This window comes from Tursiops truncatus, chromosome 19 (assembly GCF_011762595.2).
Source record: "Tursiops truncatus isolate mTurTru1 chromosome 19, mTurTru1.mat.Y, whole genome shotgun sequence".
Lineage (NCBI taxonomy): Eukaryota > Metazoa > Chordata > Mammalia > Artiodactyla > Delphinidae > Tursiops > Tursiops truncatus.
Window position 1 is genome coordinate 55,497,996 of NC_047052.1, and position 19,748 is coordinate 55,517,743.

The 19,748-nt window shown below is 57.9% G+C and overlaps 2 protein-coding genes across 2 annotated transcripts; both read right to left on the bottom strand.

Moving 5' to 3' along the window:
* Positions 1-6,654: 6,654 nt before the first annotated feature.
* On the bottom strand, positions 6,655-11,805 carry SBK2 (SH3 domain binding kinase family member 2). The gene is made up of 4 exons (XM_033844057.2): positions 11,767-11,805; positions 10,692-10,952; positions 8,420-8,622; positions 6,655-7,520 (listed from the first exon to the last, which is right to left on the bottom strand). Exons 2-4 carry the CDS (start codon positions 10,948-10,950, stop codon positions 6,930-6,932), a joined length of 1,053 nt encoding a protein of 350 aa, XP_033699948.1. The 5' UTR covers positions 10,951-10,952; positions 11,767-11,805; the 3' UTR covers positions 6,655-6,929.
* A 2,114-nt stretch (positions 11,806-13,919) lies between these two features.
* On the bottom strand, positions 13,920-18,305 carry SBK3 (SH3 domain binding kinase family member 3). The gene is made up of 5 exons (XM_033844058.1): positions 18,261-18,305; positions 17,584-17,734; positions 16,853-17,055; positions 14,926-15,577; positions 13,920-13,933 (listed from the first exon to the last, which is right to left on the bottom strand). The coding sequence occupies exons 1-5, from the start codon at positions 18,303-18,305 to the stop codon at positions 13,920-13,922; spliced, it is 1,065 nt and encodes a 354-aa protein (XP_033699949.1).
* Between the last annotated feature and the right edge of the window lie 1,443 nt (positions 18,306-19,748).

Here is a 19,748-nt window from a genome sequence, read left to right on the forward strand (position 1 = left end):
AGGATTAGATGAGCTAGTGCAGGTGAGGACACAGCTTAGCACACGTGCTCAGTTAACAAGAGTGACCATGACGGCTCCTAACCGTGCTTCTCTGTGCCGGACACAATGTGGACTCTTAATACACTACATCCCACCCTCACTATAGCCCTTGGGGGGAGGAACTTGACCCCTGTTTCAGAAAGGGCATTGAGGCTCAGAGAGGGCAAGCCCCTTGCCTCAGTCCACAGAGAAGAGCTGCGGGGACTCAGAATAACAATGCAAATTCCTCGGCGTCAGACTTGGCCTGGGGTTCCAGGTTAGGCTTCCACGATGGGCCCCCGCTGAATGTCCTTAGGTGGGCCTCCTCCTCTCTCAGCCTCAGCTTGTAAACTGGGGGCTGTCTTGGAAGACCCCCCCAAGTTGTATTCTGGCTGCTGCAGCCTCAGGCAGGGAACCATTCCCTCCTCCCCACCTCTCCCCAGACTGGAGCCTGGCTCAGAGGTCCTGGAAGGTCATGGAGCTGCTGCCCCCGCAGTCCTGCAAAGGCCAGCAGGGTCCAGTTACTTGCTGGGGGCGGGGAAGGATATTGTCCGAGGGTCTTGATAGATGAACTGTCTGCCCCTGCCAACAGATGAAGAAGCACACTGAGAGTCCTGTTCCCCGGGTCTCATTAAGCCCTAAGACTTAAATAACTGCTGACTAGTAACCTGGGGAGGGCCTCTGCTAGTCGGGACTCCAAGTGTGGCACCCCAACTTGGAAGCAAGAGGTCCCCTTTTTCGTTCCCAGGTAGGAGCAGGTGCACCCCTACTCCAGGTCACCCCAGAGGGCCCCACTGGGGATTCAGGCTCCTGGCGGCCCTCTGCAAGCCAGGGTTGGGGGAGCTACTGGGCACTCGGGCCCGAGGTCCCTCCACCCTCTGCCACCTCCTGCCAGCCCTAAAGAAGCGGGTGCTTAATTATCCGGTCACTCTATCCCTGCTTGGCCAGGCAGCTAAGCCCAAACATCTGGCCTCGGGGCCCATGGCCAGGATAGGAGGCCAGCCCCCACCTACTGCTGGCCCTGACCCTGGACACCTCCCACAAGACATCTGAACCTGATCCTGTGCCTGCCAGCTTGCAACAAGCCCAAAACAGTAGCTTCAGAGGCCTAGCGATCTTGATGCAGAGAAAACATTTGACAAAATTAACACCCATTCATGGTTTACAAACAGGCGCACACACGCACTCTTCGCAAAGTAGGAGCAGAGGGAACATCCTTAATCAGACAAAGGGTGGAAAGGGAGGCACAGATCTGTCATTTCCCACAGGCGATACGACTGACCACATAGAAAACCGCAAAGAATCGAGCGGACAAGTGTTTAGCATTAATGAGCGTTTAGCTGGGACGTGGGATCAATACTCTAAAATCCTGTTCTCACAATTCCTTGCACCTCAAAGTGCGACCCATGGACCAGAAGTGTCGGCCACCCCTGGGAGCTGGTTAGAAAAGCAGAATTTCGGGTGCCACCCAGACCCACCGGATCAGAATCTGCGTTTTAACAAGGTCAGGGGTTAGGGGTGCAGGGTGGGGTGGTGGTGATGCGTGGGTGCTGCCCAAGTCGTTTGCATGTCTGTACTTGAGCTGAACGAATGCAGAGAACAGTGTCTCTGAGGCCCTACAAGGCTGGCGCCCTTCTGGGTCCCAGGTAAACGCTTTCCTGCAAGGAGGGTGTGGGTTGGTTGCAGCCCCACAGCTTTAACGTTCTGCGGCCATGAGTCGATCTGATGCACATTGCGATTTTTTCGATTTTTTGGGTTTTTTGGGCCACACTGTGGCATGCGGGACCTAGTACCCTAACCAGGGATCAAACCCGGGCCCCCTGCATTGGAACCACTGGACCACCAGGGAAGTCCTGTGCATCATGATTTTTGATTTTGTGTTTGCAATGGATGATTCTGTGTTTTGAGGTCAATGAGACAAGGAAGCATTCTCTGGGCGCTGGGAGCGGGGAGTCATGCAAAGCCCCACATCCCCTATAGGTTCTGGTGGCCAGACCCGTGGCTATCCAGCTTCAGGCAGGCTCCACGACCCCCTACCCCTTGAGGGTCTGCCAGTGATTATCCTGGTGCCCAGGGAACATGACATTCAGTAGCAAAGGGGGGGGGCTGGGGAGGGAAAAAGCGTTTTTTTGTTTTTTTTTTTTGCCGTACGCGGGCCTCTCGCTGTTGTGGCCTCTCCCGTTGCGGAGCACAGGCTCCGGACGCGCAGGCTCAGCGGCCATGGCTCACGGGCCCAGCCGCTCCGCGGCACGTGGGATCTTCCCGGACCGGGGCACGAACCCGCGTCCCCTGCATCGGCAGGCGGACTCTCAACCACTGCGCCACCAGGGAAGCCCAAAAGCTTTTATTTAAAAACAAGAAACCCTACGTTTTCTCTTTTAAAATATTTATCTAGTTATTTATCTAGTTGGCTGCGCCGGGTCTTAGTCACGGCACGCGGGATCTTCATTGCAGCATGTGGACTCTTGGTTGTGGCATGCGGGATCTAGTTCCCTGACCAGGGATCCAACCCGGGCCCCCTGCATTGGGAGCACGGAGTCTTAGCCACTGGACCACCAGGGAAGTCCCACGTTTTCATTTTGTACTGGACACCCACACATTTTGTAACTGGTCCTGCTTGTATACTTGGGGTTCCCCAGCTGGGGTGTAGCCAGAGCTTCCTTGGTGATCACGGGCCCAGGTACACTTTGTGGGGTCGGGGGTGAGTGGGGAGTCAAGACCAAAGGCTTTGGAATCAGATTCAGCCACCTTTTGACTTTAGGGTCTTTGGAAAGTAGGGGCCTCGACAGTCTCGTCTGTAAAACGGAGAGAGACGTGAACGGGTCCTGTGTGAAAAGTGGGTCCTGAATTCAGCACTATTAGAAAAAGGGCAGGATTTTTCCTTTTTCATTTTCTTTTTAATGTGAACTCAGAGGCTCAGAGAAGGAAAGGAAACTAATCAAGGTCACAGCATGAGAACCTTGGAAATGCCTGTTTTAGTTTTTTTCTTTTAAGCAGCTTCATTGAGATGAAATTTATATGCCAATGTCACCCTTCTAAAAATTTTATTGAAATATGGTTAATTTACAGTGTGTTAATTTCAGGTGTACAGCAAAGTGATTCAGTTATACATACATCTATTCTTTCTTAGAGTATATATATATATATATATATATATATATTCTTTTTTAGATTCTTTTCCATTATAGGTTGTTACAAGATACTGAGTATAGTTCACTGTGCTATACAGTAGGACCTTGTTGGTTATCTATTTTATATATAGTGGTGTGTATATTTTAACCCCAAACTCCTAATTTATCCCTCCCTCCCCCTTTCCCCTTTGGTAATCGTAAGTTTGTTTTCTAAGTCTGAGTGTATTTCTGTTTCGTAAATAAGTTCATTTTATCATGTTTTTAGAGTCCATGTATGTGATATCATATGATATTTGTTTTTCTCTGACTTCGCTTAGTATGATAATCTCTAGGTCCATCCAAAGTTCACCCTTTTTACATGTACAATTCAATGACTTTCAATGCACTCAGAGAATTGTGCAACATTTAGCACAATCTAATTTTAGAGCTTTTCCACCACTATCGCCACCCCTAAAAAGCAAGCCTGTACCCATGAGCAGTCAGTCACTCCCCATTTCCCCTGGCAATCACTAATCTTTCTTCCTCTGTGGATACACAGAATCCTACAGTAGGTCATCTTCTGTGACTGGCTCTGGGTTTTTGAGGTTCATCCGTGATGCAGCATGTGTCAGTGCTTCCTTCCTTTTTATGGCTGAGTAATACTCCACTGGATGGATAGACCACATTTCTTTTTTTTTTTCTGCACCACGCGACTTATGAAATCTTAGTTCCCCAACTAGGGATTGAACCTGGGCCCTCAGCAGTGAAAGCGTGGAGTCCTAACCACTGGACCACCAGGGAATTCCCTAGACCACATTTCTTTTATCCCTTTGTTAGTGGCTTGACATTTGGGTTGTTCCCACTCTCGCTATTGTGAGCAATGTTGCCGTGAACATTTGTGTGGAGGCATGTTTTTAGTTCTCATGGGCATTTACCTAGGAGCAGAATTGCCGGGCCATATCGTAGCTCCATGGTTAATTAACATTTTGAGGAACTGCCAGGCGGTCTTCCAAAGCAACTGCCCCATCTTTTACATTCTACCAGCCCCATAGGAGGGCTCCAACTTCTCCACCTCCTTGCCAGCACATGTTACTGTCTGTCTTTCCACTACGGCCCTTGCCTGGGTCCAAAAGCTTTTCGACCTTCTTTCCATGTAGGTGTCCCAACTCACATCTCCTCCAAGGGAGGGGCAGCCACCTCAGCAACACACACCCACATACTCACACTCATCCTTACTCTGTCACACTCACATCCACACTCACACATGTGTGCTCAGGCCCCCAGTCCCCTCACGACCCCTCCCCCAGGTCCTGACGGCCACAGGACACTCCTCCAGTTTAAGAGCATGGAGCTTGGGACTCCCCTGGCGGTCCAGCTGTTAAGACTCTGCACTTCCAATGCAGGGGGCGCAGGTTCGACCTCTGGTCGGGGAATGAAGATCGAGCATGGACCTTGGACAGTTGAAGAGCTGGCCTGGATTTGAATCCTCCCTCTGCCCAACGTTCTGTGTGACCTCAGGCAGGCACCTCGGCTGCTCTGGACCACCTGTGTCCACCCCTGAAGTGGGGAGGATCTAAGGGACCCCTTCCAGCGAGTTCAGGACGTGCCACCTGCTGGGAGCTGCTTGAGGGGTAAGCGGCTTCATTCGAGTAAAGTATTACGATTAGTATTATGTGTCTTGTCATTAAGTAACGCTAAATTAGCACCACCCCATCCACTCCTGTCTCTTCCTCCAGCCCTCCTGCGGGGGCCCATCGCTGGGTCATTATCACCTCGCGGTGTATCCCCAGCTGATGCCACCAATTAGCACCCTCTGTGCGCCCCCCAGACCCTGCTCCTCTCCACTCCCCCGCCCCTCAGCCCCACCCCACCCCCCAGCCACCTCCAGCTTTTTTGGGACACATTCTTGGCCTAATTGCTTGGGTTATTTCAGATTCACGGGTGAGGTGGCAGGAGGTTCCGCTCGTGCTCCCCCTACTGCACCCACCATCTTATTCTCCCCCTACTCCAGGAAGCTCACCTGGATTGCCCGGGACAGGGGCCCATGTCCCCAGGTCTCTGGACTGAACTTAGATTGAAAGGATCCTTGGGGTCACTCCACACAGGCTGCCTCCACCACACCCCTCCCCTCCAGGCAACACCTTGGTGGCCACAGCAGGGGCCCTGGGGGGTGCAGGGCCAGGGAGAGGATGACATATGATCCAGCCCTGAGTTGTAGCCATTCTCTAGGCGGGCGGCCAAGGAGGGCACAGAGAGGAAGAGAGAGTGTTTGCAAACAGGGCGGCTGCCAAGAAGGGGCCAGGGTGACGGGTGGCGGGGGCGGGTGGGTGTGAAGGAGAGGAGGGCCCAGCTGGTAACTGGCAGCCGTGCCTGTGACTTGTCTTCCCCCTGCTACACACACACACACACACACCCCCCACACATGCAGGCCCAAGGCCTCACAGACACGCAAGCATCTCACTGCACACAGTGAGATGCACGCAGACTCTATTTTCTCCCCTCACCCAGGCAGTCACACGATTACATGAGCACACGGGGGCTCAGACGCTTGTAGACACACAAAGCCCACGCACTCATGTCATCTGCGTTCAAACCCTCATGTCTCTCTCTCTCCCACACACACAAACACACACCATTGTTCACACACACACGTGGGCTCAGACACTCATGGACACACAAATACCCAGAAATACACGCTCAAGTTCCTACCCACCTGAGAACAGCTGGACACTTCCCAGCTCTGGTGGCTAATCCCTCTCCTTCTCACACATATGTGTGCAGGGTAGGTGCAAACAGTGCTGACACACTCCCAGGGACACCACAAACGCACACGCGGAGCCAGCACCTCGCAGGAGCGCCCGGTGGGACCACTGTCTGCCATTCTTTCTGCCTCTGTCTGTCTCTCCGTTTCTCTCTGTCTCTGTCTCTCCTCCACAACATGCTCTCCAGGGCACACAGGCACGCACACGCCGGCCTTCTCTTTCCCACACTGCCAGACCGACAGCGTCACGGGGACCTAAGTGCCAGATGGACTTTATTTGCAGAGAGCGGTTGGGGTGACAGAGAGACAAAGCACATTATTGAGAGGGCGTGGGCCCAGCATGTGGGGAGGAAGAGGGAGTTAGGCAGGGAGTGGAACCCAGCAAAACAGAAAAGACAAGGGCAGGAAGACAGGCATACACGGAGGGAGGCTGTGCAAAACCAGGGGGGTCCGTTTACTGAATAAGCATCTGTGGACCACCTACACGGGGCAGGATGACCCCTTCTACGTGGCATCCGTCAGAGAGCAGGACAGGCTGAGATCCTGGGCCCCCGGGAGCCCACATTCCAGCCGGGCACACAGAATAACCACTACGAATAGATAAATTGTCCAGCTGGAAGGGAGTGAGTGTCACAGAGGAAAGGGGAGCGGAGCAAGAGTAGGGGGCTGGGAGTGCAGGCTGTAGTGTCCCGCGGTGGTGAGGGGCGGCCTGGCTGAGACAGCTTGGCAGGAGGTGCGGGAAAGCACCCAGAGCACCGCAGGCAAAGGGAGCAGCGGGTGCCAAGGCCCGGGGAAGATGGGGCAGGTGTGGACAGACACGGGGTGCTCCCGGAGACCCCCTTCCCCCGGACCAAGGCAGCAGACAGATGCCCTGACGTGGGAATTAAGGACAGAAAGGGGAAAATCATGAGACAGAGACCAACAGACAGCAGAGCAGCCAGCCGCCACCCATGAATGCGGAGGAGGCCTCAGGATGGGGGCTGGGGTTGCCTTCCGGAGCCTCCCCAGGCCGGGCTGGGCCCGGGCTGCCCCCGTGCTTCTCACTCTGGGTCCCCCTTCTCCCCCTGGGGCACCTCCTCGGCCTCCCCCTCCCGCTGCCTCCAGGGCCGCCCCAGGTAGTCCCGGATGGAGCTCACGGGGCTTCTCCTTCGGGGGTGAGGGTCCAGCAGCCCCCACAGGAGAGCGTCTGCCACGGGCGTCAGGCCAAGCCAGGGCTGAGGACGGGCCTGGGGCTGGCCTGAGGCCTGCCAGATGACGTAGTCCTCATAGAAGGGGTCGGCCTCCACCAGGGGCTGGTCCCAGGGGAAGTAGCCAGTGAGAAGGCAGAAGAGCAGGACGCCCAGTGCCCAAGCGTCCAGGGCGGGCTGGATGGGCAGGCCCTCGGGGAGGGGCGGGGGGCCACAGAGCTCCGGGGCCGTGTAAGGTATGGGTGGCCCCACCAGGCGCAGCAGGGTTCCGCGGGGCCGCGTGTGGCCGAAGTCGGTAAGCTTGACCCACCGGCAGGCTGGGTCGCACACCAGCACGTTCTCCGGCTTGAGGTCCCGGTACACCAGGCCGCGGGAGTGGATGTGCTCCAGGGCTGAGGCCAGCTGGGCCGCACAGCGCTGGGCTGCTGGCTGCAGGAGGCCCACCTGTGGGTGACAGGTGTCAGGGTCCACCACCCTGCCCCCCAGCCAGAAGGGAACGGGGCCATAGCGCTTGTCCTCGGCCCCGGGGACCAGGCCCAGGGGATGGAGGGCCCCAAAGAGGGTGGCTCTGGTGAGGCCTGGTGTGAGCCCCGTGAGGCCTGGTGTGAGCCCCACGGTGCCTGGTGTGAGCCCCGTGGGCCCTGGCAGAGCCCCGTGGGGCCTGGTGTGAGCCCCGTGGCCCTGGTGTGAGCCCCGTGGGGCCTGGTGTGAACCCCGTGGGGGCTTGTGTGAGCCCCGTGAGGCCTGGTGTGAGCCCCGTGGGCCCTGGTGTGAGCCCCACGGTGCCTGGTGTGAGCCCCCTGGGGCCTGGCGTGAGCCCTGTGGGCCCTGGTGTGAGCCCCGTGGGGCCTGGTGTGAGCCCCATGGCCCTGGTGTGAGCCCCGTGAGGCCTGGTGTGAGCCCCGTGGGCCCTGGTGTGAGCCCCGTGGGCCCTCGTGTGAGCCCCGTGGGTCCTGGCGTGAGCCCCGTGGGCCTGGCGTGAGCCCCGTGGGTCCTGGCGTGAGCCCCGTGGGGCCTGGCGTGAGCCACGTGGGCCCTGGTGTGAGCCCCGTGGGCCCTGGTGTGAGCCCCACGGTGCCTGGTGTGAGCCCCACGGTGCCTGGTGTGAGCCCCGTGGGTCCTGGTGTGAGTCCTGTGGGCCCTGGTGAACCTCAGTGGGGTGCAGTGTTGGTTCTGTGGCGGCCATGAACTCCTTAGAGACCTCACAATTCCACAAGACCTGTGGGCCCAGTGAGACCTCTGCAGGGCTACCTGAGTCACCATGCAGTGAGTGTGATTCCTGGGGCCCAGGTTGGGTAGGGGCATCCATGTGGCACCCCCTGAGCCATGGGAGGCTGACCCACCTTGGGCTGGATGAAGGCGATGAGGTCTCCATGCAGGACAGGCTCGGTCAGGAAGCTGTAGGAGTCGACCGACTCCACGCCAATGCCGTAGGCCGCCACGATGGCCGAGTGCGAGCCCAGGGAGAGGCCCACACAAAACTCATACAGGAAGCCTCGGAGGGTGGTGGAGGCCTTCGGGAGCTGCTTCAGGGCAAAGGTTGTGCCTGACGGAGCAGGGACAGAGGTGAGAGGTGCAAGAGCCTAGGGCCAGCCCTGCTGTCCCTCAGCCTGGACTCTCTCCCATATGCCGCCCTCACCCCCTCCACCGCCTGCCCCCTGCCAAGCCTGCCCTAGAACAGCGTGGCCACTGAAACAACACCAGTGGTAATGATAATAATAATAACAATGATAATAGTATTTAGTGAGTTCCTACTCTGCTGTCTTGGAGCAGGTAGAATGGTACCACGAAAACCAAACTCAGAACTTCCAATAATTTTATTGGGCCCCTCGTTCCAGCAAACCCATGCCAAAAAGCCATGTTTGAGGCAACTGGGGAAAAGATACCCTGAACTGGGTATTAGACCCCACTAAGGAATTATTGTGAATTTTGCCACACATGGAAACAACTTCCTAGAATGTAAGCTCCCAGGAGGCAGAAACTCTGGTTTCTCCAATTTTTGTTTTTTTCTTTTCCATTACGGTCCTTAAAAAACTGAAAATAGAGTTATCATGTGATCCTGCAATCCTACTCCTGGGCATATATCTGGTAAAGACTCCATTCAGATACATGCACCCCAATGTTCATAGCTGAACTATTTACAATAGCCAAGACATGGAAGCCACCTAAATGCCCATTGACAAATGAATGGATGAACACAGGATGGAGTATTCCTCAAGCCATAAAAAAGAATGAAATCGTGCCATGTGCAGCAACATGGATGGACCTAGAGATTGTCATACTGAGTGAGGTAAGTCAGACAGAGAAAGACAAATAGCATATGGTTTGTTCAATTTTTGAGTCACCAGCTGCCAGGGCCCAACCTTGCCCAAGAGGCTGTGTGTGATGGGGGAGGGTCACGTCCTTACCTAAAATGCTAACCATTCCCCTCCCCCTCCCCAACTGGGTGCAGCAGTGCCTCTTCTGTTTATCGACAATGCTCTGAATTCCCACCATCATGCACAAGCTGCCTTCGATTTTGAGGACCTGGAAGAGGCCCCCTTACAAACCCTCTGTTCCCCATTATGGCCTCCAAGTTCTGTGACGACCCAGGTCTGCATCTTTTTGCATCTTTCTCTGTTATGGGCTGACTTGTGTCCCTCCCCCCACCACTCCCCACTGCGAAATTCATATGTTAAAGTTCTCACCCTGCAGTATCACACAATATGACTGTATTTGGCCGCGTCACACGGCTTGCGGGATCTTAGTACCCCATCCAGGGATTGAACCCAGGCCCGTGGCAGTGAAAGCGCAGAATCCTAACCACTGGACCGCCAGGGAATTCCCTGGAGAGAGGGTCTTGAAAGAGGTAAAATGAGATCGTTGGGGTGGTCCTTAGTCCAGTATGACTGGTGTCCTTATAAGAAGAGGAAATTTGGACACAGACATGCACACAGGGGAGACGGTGTGAGGACACAAGGAGAAGGTGGCCGTCTGCAAGCCGAAGAGAGAGGCCTCAGGAGAAACCAACCGTGCTGGCACCTTGATCTCGGACTCCCGCCTCCAGAACTGTGAGCCCCCCCCAGTCTGTGGTACTTCGTTATGACAATCATAGGAAACTAACACACCCTCTCCCCATTCGTGCTGGGAGCTCCCTGAAGGCTGGGCTGGCTCAGATTCCTCCTTGGGGGCCCAGTAGCCCCCTGGACAGGGCTGAGCCCTCCAGTCTCCTTGGAAGGTGACGACCAGATTGGGGTTGGGGTGCACAACCACCGTGTGCTGGCCTTGCTAAGTGCCTGGCAGACAGCATGGCTCTGCGTCACTCCCACGATGACCACCAAGCCGGCCACGTGTGAGGGCCATGAGAGGGGGCTCTGTCTTCCTCCCCATTGTCCCCAGCAACTAGAGCTACCAACATTTCCTCAGAGAATCACAGTTCTTTCAGAGAAGGAATCATCACCCACGTTTTCAAAGGAGGAGGCTGAGGTTTGGAGAGGGTAGGGGAGTTACTAAGATCACACAGCCTGGAAAGAGCAGAGGCAGGACTTGATTGAGGTTTACAGACTCCTCAGCCTTGGCTAGCTTCTGCCTGGGCCCACACCACTGGCCCCCGCCTCTGTCCCCAGGCCTTTGTACCTTTCTGACGGTGAGTGACCAGCAGGACCCGGCCAAAGCGACCCTGGCCCAGGGGACGCACGTGCTGGTAGAGCTCGTCCACCTCGGCCTGGACCAGGGTCTGGGCGCTCAGCGCCATCATGTCTTCCAGTGCCAGGGCCGCTTCCTGGCCCTGCCGCAGCTCCTCTGCCGTGAGGCCCCCCAGGTCCTCCCCAGCACCGTTCTCCACAGCCCCCATCTCCATTTCCACCTGTTTCTCCTCTGATGGCTTCCCAGGCATCTCTGCAAGGGCAGAAGAGAGGGTGACCAGGACTTAGGTCCTGCCAGACCAGGGGCCAGGGGAGGAGGGGCTGGGGACCTGGACTCCTGGATCTGAGGAGGAGGGTGGAAGCTGATTGTCTCAGGCCATCGTGACTCATTTTCCCTTCTTATTAGAGGCGTCTTGGGAGTGGGGAGACAAGTCTCGGGTTGGGGTGAGGTCAAGTCTGAGGCCACAGATGTCCCTCACCCCACCCCCACATCCCTGCGCCACCTGATGGCCTGAGGATGAAAGATGAACCAGATAACTCGAGACACCCCCCACCTGTTTCCAAAGCAAACAGGCTTGGGCCCTGGGGGTGGGTGAGCAGCCTCAGCTTCCTAAGAGTAAACAGGTGCTCTCTGCCCCCAGGGCCTGTGCAGGGCCGGCGGCTCACACCAGGGCCTGGGGGACGCCTGGGGCCTGGGTGGGAGCAAGCACTCGGGGATGATCACCAAGCCCTTACGTGGTCTGGGCTCCAACTCAATAGCCCCAGCCCCTCCCCACTCAGACCCAGGGGTCCAGGCCCCCAGGTCCTCCTCCCTCAGACCCAGGGGTCCAGACACCCAGCCGACCCCTCTGCCACGACCTTATGTAACTCACACATCTTGGGACCCCCCCCCCAAGACTCTGTGTCCCTGACACTCAACCACTCCACAGTCTCAAGGTCTGTAATTAGCCCCTGATCCCCCAAAGAACCCAGGACTCTGACCACCTGCACAGCTTCACCCTCAGGCCCACCTCAGGCGGTCTGACCCTTGCCTCCTCCTGACCCGGGCTCCAACCTCCGGACCTCACCTTCTCCAAGGCTTGCCTGACCCTTCGGCTGCCCGCTGTGGTCAGTGCCCAGCACTCAGAGCCCAGGCCAGCAGAGGCCTGCCCTGCAGCAAGACCCCGCCCCCACCTAGGGGGTCGTAGCCCCGCCCCAGGCCTCGCCCCTTGAACCTCATGGGGAGAGCGACATCGTGCGTTGTCTCCCAGAACTGGCTCTGGCCAGACAGATATCCCAGGCCAGGAAGTCAGTCCTCCCTCATCAGACCAGACCGCAGCCCCTCCTCCCTCAGACCCAGGAGTCCGGGCCCCCAGCCCCTCCTCCCTCAGACCCTGGGGTCCAGACCCCCAGCCCCTCCTCCCTCAGACCCTGGGGTCCAGACTCCAGCCCCTCCCCCCTCAGACCCAGGAGTCCGGGCCCCCAGCCCCTCCTCCCTCAGACCCTGGGGTCCAGACCCCCAGCCCCTCCTCCCTCAGACCCTGGGGTCCAGACCCCAGCCCCTCCTCCCTCAGACCCAGGGGTCCAGGCCCCCAGCCCCTCCTCCCTCAGACCCTGGGGTCCAGACCCCCAGCCCCTCCCCCCTCAGACCCAGGAGTCCGGGCCCCCAGCCCCTCCTCCCTCAGACCCTGGGGTCCAGACCCCCAGCCCCTCCTCCCTCAGACCCTGGGGTCCAGACCCCAGCCCCTCCTCCCTCAGACCCAGGGGTCCAGGCCCCCAGCCCCTCCTCCCTCAGACCCTGGGGTCCAGACCCCCAGCCCCTCCTCCCTCAGACCCAGGGGTCCGGGCCCCCAGCCCCTCCTCCCTCAGACCCAGGGGTCCAGACCCCCAGCCCCTCCCCCCTCAGACCCAGGAGTCCGGGCCCCCAGCCCCTCCTCCCTCAGACCCTGGGGTGTAGGCCCCCAACCCCTCCTCCCTCAGACCCTGGGGTCCAGACCCCCAGCCCCTCCTCCCCCAGACCCAGGGGTCCGGGCCCCCAGCCCCTCCCCCCTCAGACCCAGGAGTCCAGGCCCCCAGCCCCTCCTCCCTCAGACCCAGGGGTCCAGATCCCCAGCCCCTCCTCCCTCAGACACTGGGGTCCAGACCCCCAGCCCCTCTCCCCTCAGACCCATGGGTCCGGGCCCCAGCCCCTCCCCCCTCAGATCCAGGGGTCCAGGCCCCCAGCCTCTCCCCCCTCAGATCCAGGAGTGCTGGTCCCCTGTAGAGGATGAAATCATTTCTCCAGCTTGCCCCTGCCTTGACCCCAGCCAGCTGCCCCATTAGTGCCCCACTGACAGGTCTGACACAAGTGTTTGGTAAGGGGCGTCCGGGGGAGGAGACATGGGGTCCTGTGTGGGGAAAGGATGAGACAACAAGATTCCAGAATGATGCAGTGAGAAATGACCTCAGACTCGGAGCAGAGGGGGGGCAGGTGGTGCAGCAACTGGGAAGTGAAGGCCCTGAAGGGAGGGGAAGAAGGGAGGGGAGTCCCAGTTATGAGTCTGCAGACTTCAAAGTTGGGCGGGGGGCAGGCAGGGACTCCCAGGGCTGAAGGAGGAGGCAGGGGTGGGGTCCCGGAGGGTTGCACCCACCCCCTCAGGTTTAGAGTGAGATGATCAATGTGAACTCACTTGATTCTTTTTAAATTTACTTTTTATTTCAGAATCATTTTTAGATGTGCAGGACAGCTGCTTTGAGCTCCCATGTCGCCTCACCAAGCTCTCTGCCAGGTGAGTCCCTCACCCAGCCATCGGTGCATTTGTCCAAATGTAGACAGTAACCGTCAGTCAAACGCTAGATGCTTCCCATGTCCATCAACAGCCTTTACCTGCCCCAGGGTCCAATTCAGGACACCCCGTCGTATGGAGTGAACTCACGTTTTTAAATCTAGAAAGCACGTAGGACAGATTCCCCAGAAAGAAGCAGGCCCCCGTGGCCGTGCTGGGTGCGGGGCACGCGGCATGGGATCCACGCAGCCCCTGCCTTGCAGGCGGGAAGCTTCACAAGTCAGGGGTCTGTGTGCTGGGATGGGGGTGGCATCGGGCCGGCCCGGGTGAACACAGATCCCTGCAAACCAGCCGTGGCCCTCAGCGTGGACGGGACCAGCACACGCCACGGTGCTTGTGCTCTCAGGGAGCTGGCGCAGGAGGCTCGCCGTGTGAGAGCAGAACCCGAAAGGATGTGCAGGGGGACAAGACCAAGTCTATCCTGGGCAGCCTGCAAGGGGAGATGAAAAAGGTGGAGGCGCAGGTCGCTGGGCTACAAGTTTCGGAGGAGCCGGAGAGGCCCCCGGGGAGGGGTCTACTTTCTGGAGGCCTGGAGTTGGGAAGAAGGCATTCTCGGGGGAGAACACAGGGTTTCCAAACGTCTGCAAGCAAGAGAGGGTGTGTGTGTGCCTATCTGTGTGTCCATTTAGGTCCAGAAAGGATGAGTGCCTCCCCTTAATGTCCCCCAGAGCCCAGGGAAGTGGGAGAGATGGAAGGCGAGGTTTCCATGGTGTTGGATATGGAAAGCCCAGATTTGGTGCCAGGGCCAGCGGGAGTCACCTAAGGTCTTAAAGGAGAGGACTGACCACATCACAAGTCCATAAGCACCCAACGTGTCCCCACCGTGCAGAAATGCATCTACAGGGGAAACAGCACCTTCCTTCAAGAAGACACGCTCAGGACAGAAGAGAGAGGAAGGGTCCTTGAGGGAGGAGGGGTCAGGACCCCTGGATCTGAGGGGGAGGGGCCGGGGGCCTGGACCCCTGGGTCTGAGGGAGGAGGGCTGGGGGTCTGACCCCTGGGTGTGAGGGAGGAGGGGTGGGGGTCTGACCCCTGGGTCTGAGGGAAGAGGGGTGGGGGTCTGACCCCTGGGTCTGAGGGAGGAGGGGTGGGGGTCTGACCCCAGGGTCTGAGGGAGGAGGGCTGGGGGCCTGGACCCCTGGGTCTGAGGGAGGAGGGGCTGGGGGCCTGGACTCCTGGGTCTGAGGGAGGAGGGGCCGGGGCTACCGGACCCCTGGGTCCTCAGTTAGGAGGGGAATTGTGCATACAAGTCCAGGCTTCAGTTGGGAGAGACGCAATGTGTTCCATCTCTGTCCTCCCGGGAGCAGCTGTCTCTCCATCCAGGTGGCCATGGGGGCTGGGGGAGAGGCCTTTGGCCCAAGCTCTGGGCGCTTGTCCCAGTCAGCTGGTCAGGGCTGTCCCCCATCTGTCCGCACCTCCCACCATCATTGTCGTCATTCTCTTCCCCCTCTGACCACTCTTCCAGGCTTGCTCCCCCCTCTTCCTCCTCCCCGTCTTCACTGGACACACTCCCCAAGCTCCCAGGTCTCTCTTTGTTCTCCTTTAACCCCCAATCATCCCCCAGGAAGCCCAGGACAGCCAGTGGGGGGATCCTAGTCTCTTGATTCAGGTCCAGAAGCCCCTGGAGCAGTGCCAGAGCTGGGGGCGCAAACTGGTCCCAAGGGGGCGGTGGTTGAAGTGGCTGGGGCCTGGTGGTCATCCAGCCAGCAAAGGCCTCGAACCCAGGGTCAGGGGCTAGCGCCGCATCCCAAGGGAAACAGGCCATGGCCGCACAGAAGAGAAGCACCCCCAGCCCCCAGGAGTCCACTGCTGGTTGCAGGGGCAGGGTGTCAGGGGGCAGCAGGAGGCAGAGCTCGGGTGGGGCGGAGGGCAGTGGCCCTGGCGGGGCAGAGGTTGGACTGCCCTCAGGCCGGGTCAGACCCAGGTCACCCAGGGCCACACGGCTGCAGACAGGGTCGAAGACCAGCACGTTGTCTGGCTTGACGTCCGCATGCACCAGCCCCCGGCCATGGAGGAAGTCCAGGGCTCCAGCTAGCTGGGCCACCACCCGCTTCACCTGCAGCTCTGGGAGGCCCTGGGGTCAAAGAGAGAGGACGAAGGTCAGGCTGCCTTGGTTCCTTCTTTACGTTGCTTCTTGGGGTTCAAGAATCCAAATTCCCAGACAAGGGGCTACCTCTAGTGTCCCCAGAACATACCCCCAACAGCTTCTCCAGGTCATCCTCAACCACAAGCTGCCCCCACATCTGTACTCCTGTAGACCAAATCCCAGATGTTTTCCTCACTGGAACCCCAGATCTAACGAGAACTTCTTGAACTTCCATCAGACTTTGTCCTAACACTCAAACCCATTCCTTATATTTCTTATCTCCTCTAAACTGACCACCAAGATCTCCAGTGAAAACCCAAATCCCACACTTAATCCTCATCTGAGTCCCGTACTAATGGAGGTCCCATCTCTAACTCAGACCCAGTTCTAAAGTCCCACAGGTTATTTCATCAATCAACTGATAGATCGATCCATCCAGCTAGCCACGCAGCAAGACAGCAATCCATCCATCAAACCAGTTATCCATCCAACGGTCTATACAGCAGGGTTTCCACTCAATACCCATTCCGCCAGCTAGTCAGCAATTCAATAATTTGTCCAGTTATTTAATAGCCAACATCCATCCATTCATCCCTCCATCCTTCAATCCATCCAAACATCCATCCATCCATCCATCCACCCATCCTTCCATCCATCTGTCCATCCTACTCTTTCCCTCCTTCTCTCCCTTCCTTCCTTTTTTCCTTCTGTTTATCCCCAACCCTATTTCAAATCCAAAGTCTATTCCTAAAGATGGCCCCACCCTAACTTCAAACTCAAGTACCCCCAGAATATCATGGATTCAGTCCTGACCTGGTCTTTCTAGAGAGAACTTCATTACAGCCCTTCTCCAACTCAACCTACATACACATTCCCAAGCATCTCTGCTTCACTCTGCAGCCCCAGCCATGCTCTTCTCCACACCCGTGACCAATCTATAATCAACCCTAAACTCAACCCATCCAACTCCACCCACACCCGTTCCCAATGCCAATGCCCATTAAAAGCCCATCTCTGTCTCCTTCCCTACCCCCTCATCCGACCTGATCCATCCTCAGCCCCAATCCCAACTCCTCGCCCTGGATGGATTAGGGTTGGGGTTAGTCATGGAACTGCACTGAGAATTAGAAATAAGGAGGTGGTTTGGGGGCTTAGGGTGGAGTTAAGATTTGGGGGTCAGGGTTGGAGACAGGACTGGGGGAGGGACAAAGTCAGACCTGGGATGAGCAGTCCCAACCTCTGTCCCTTGCCTCCCTGCCTCACCCGTTCCTGCAGCATCCCGCTGAGATCCCCACAGGGCGCATACTCCTGGGCCAAGGCGAAGTGTCGGGGCGTCTCCAGGGGTCCTGCCAGGGTCTGGAGCAGGCCTGGATGTGATGAGACACAGCGGCCCACACAGAACTCTCTCAGGAAGGTGGTTCTCAGGACCGAGTCCCGAGGTAGGAGCTTCAGAGCCACAGCCGGACCTGCTGGGGAGGCGGGGGCAGAAGGGAACTCAGGGCGCTCTGATCTTGCTGTGGGGCCCTAGGCAAGCCACTCAACCTCTCTGAGCCTCAGACGCCTTACATATAAAACAAGAGGGGCAGGGCATAGTGTCTGACCTCTCTGCGCCTCGAGTTTCTCCATCTGTGAAGTGGAGGTTGGAGGAGACCTTCCCTGAGGACTCTTTCTGCTCTGCCTCAGGTTGCTCTGTGGTCTTGCACAACTGCCTTACCCTCTCTGGACCTCAGTTTCCTCTCGCATAAAGTAGGGGACGCGGAGACTTGAATTTCAGTCCAAGTTGTGCTCCCGCCTTGCTGTGTGACCTCAGGCAAGTGTCTCACCCTCTCTGGGTGAGTTCCATTTTTTGGAAGACCACAGAGCTCTTAACTTTCTGGAGCCCCATCAAGATGTGTCCTCATCAGCTCCCCGCAAGGCTGCTCCCTGTCTCAGTGGTTTCAGAGGGGGAAACCTGGGGGACATCAAGGACTGTGCCCTTTGGTGGCCAAACTCACCCCCTTGGCGAGGCCGGGCAAGGAGCACGTGGCCGAAGGAGCCGGAGCCAAGCTTTCGGATGAGGTGATACTGGACACGCAGACTCCTCACTGGGGTCACCCTGGTGGCCGTCAGCTCCACGAGCCTCTGGAGGGCCGTGGCTGTGTCCTCCTGCAGGAGAGGGACAGAGGTGGGGAGGGGGTGAGTCTGGGGGCCACCTAGAGCAGCAGGGGGGCCTGGAGGCCCAGCCCAGGGCTGAGGTGGGGGGTTGGTCCCCAGGGAGGGGGATGAGTCACAATGACTCACCCGCCCTCAGGCCACCTGTTTTTGTGTCCTGGCGGGGTTATGGGTGATTGTCTCAGCGCCCCTGCCCCCTGCCATCTGTGGGAGCCACCAAAGCCCCAGCCCCGCTGGGGGCCTCCTCAGCCCACACCACCCCAGCTCTACCCCTCTCTCTCTCCATCCTCCTCTCTTCCCGGGTTTCCTGTTCTTTGTTTCTGAGTACATTTCCCCCAGGGGTCTTGGCCTTGCTGTGTGTCCTCGGGTTTAGTTCTTCTGGGTCTTTGATGTTTCTGTTTCCCTGTCTCTTCCGTGTCTCTCTGTGTCTCTCTGTGTGTGTCTGCCCCTGGCCCTCTCCATCTCCCGCATCCCTCTCTGTCTCTCTCTGTCTCTCCCTCCCTCGTCTCCTTTCTCTCACCTCCGGGTCCCCATCCTCCTGGTTCTCGGGGTCCCTGAGCTCCATCTCAGGGTGACCTGATGTCAGCTGGCCCTCGGGCAAGCACCCCTGGTCTGGGCTCCCCAAAAGCAGCACGCCCACTGAGCTCCACTGCACCCCTGAGCAGAGCCAAGGCCTGGAGCTCATCTGAAGGGTCTGCCTCCGTGCCCCTCTGCGTCCGAGTCCAGAGACTTCCCTGCCTGTCTGGACCCCTCTCTCCACACCTCCCTGTCTCTGTCTTGCCCTTTTTCTAGCTCCCGGGTCTCAGGGTGGGTCTCCCCGCCTGTCTGTTGGTCCCCGGCCCCTCGCTCCTGTCCCCGCGCTCTTCCCACTGTGGCCGCTGTCTGTCTGTCTGTCTTTCAGGATGTCCGCACTCTGTCCCCCACTCTGGCCTGCTCTCCCCAGTGTCTCTCCGTCTCTCTCCCGTCTTTCTGACTCTCTCCAAGCCTTTTGTCCCTCCCTTTTTCTGGGCCTGGGACAGGGGTGTGTGTGACAGCTCAGAGACATCCTGTCACCCCCCCCACCCCTCCCTCCCCCTTCCAAACTTAGACCAGCTTGGACTCTGGGCTCTGGTCCCAGGACAGAGGGGACAAAACATATTATGAACCCCCAGGGGCCGGGCCTGAGGGCAGCAGAGAAAGGGGAGCCCAGCCCCTTCATACACCTTACCTGGGTTGGGAGACCCAGGGCTCTGTGCATCCACCTGCCTCCATGGGCCTCTGGTGACCAGGGAGACCACTCCCAAAGCCCCCTAATACCAAGAGTCCCCACCCCCAGCCCTCCCCGATCAGACCCGGGAGCTCTTAATAGAGAGACTCTGGGGAAAAGTCTTCTTTCATGTACTCAGCGAGGCTCTGAGCCCAGCTCTGCGCTGGGACCTTCATGCTGCATCCTCCCAGCCACCCAAAAGGGTGGTGATTTATCCCCAGTTTACAGAAAAGGAAACTGAGGTTCTGAGTGGCAATCGGCTTACGTGGGGTCAGAGAGGAGGAGGTGTGGGGTGACGCGGGACAGGCCTGTGTGACTCAGCCCGGACGCCTGCCCCATCAGGTTTCAACTACTACTACAACCTGCTATTAATAAAGACGCAGCTAGAAAGGTCTCTGGGCCCCTGGAAGGATCCCCAGGAAACTGGCTTCTGTGTTGGCCCTGGGAACCTGGGCAGGGCTGGCGGGGTGCGGTGCAGAGGCAGAACTTCCTTTGTTCTTTGACTTTTCGAGGTTTGTGGAAAGTTGCAAGCACAGAACAGTGGAAAAGGAAAGCCACAGGGAACACCCTCCACTCCATTGACCAGACTTCACAAACATTACTTTTTGCCATACTCTCTTTCTCTCTCTTTTCTTTTGTGGGGATGGAGTATTTTAAAGTAAATTGCAGCCTAGGGAAATCATCTGGGGCAAAATGATACACTGCCTGGTGTTTGGTTTCAAATACTCCAGCGGAGGAAAACGTGGCCCAAGTGAGGGTGGG

Coding starts and splice junctions, on each gene's coding strand:
- SBK2 (XM_033844057.2), bottom strand. CDS start 10,950: ATGCCTGGGAAGCCATCAGAGGAGAAACAGGTGGAAATGGAGATGGGG. Junction 8,623..10,691: donor GGTCACTCACCGTCAGAAAG/GTACAAAGGCCT, acceptor CTGCTCCGTCAG/GCACAACCTTTGCCCTGAAG. Junction 7,521..8,419: donor TCGCCTTCATCCAGCCCAAG/GTGGGTCAGCCT, acceptor TGTCACCCACAG/GTGGGCCTCCTGCAGCCAGC.
- SBK3 (XM_033844058.1), bottom strand. CDS start 18,305: ATGGAGCTCAGGGACCCCGAGAACCAGGAGGATGGGGACCCGGAG. Junction 17,735..18,260: donor AGGAGGATGGGGACCCGGAG/GTGAGAGAAAGG, acceptor CCTCTCCTGCAG/GAGGACACAGCCACGGCCCT. Junction 15,578..16,852: donor GCGGGATGCTGCAGGAACGG/GTGAGGCAGGGA, acceptor CTTTGACCCCAG/GGCCTCCCAGAGCTGCAGGT.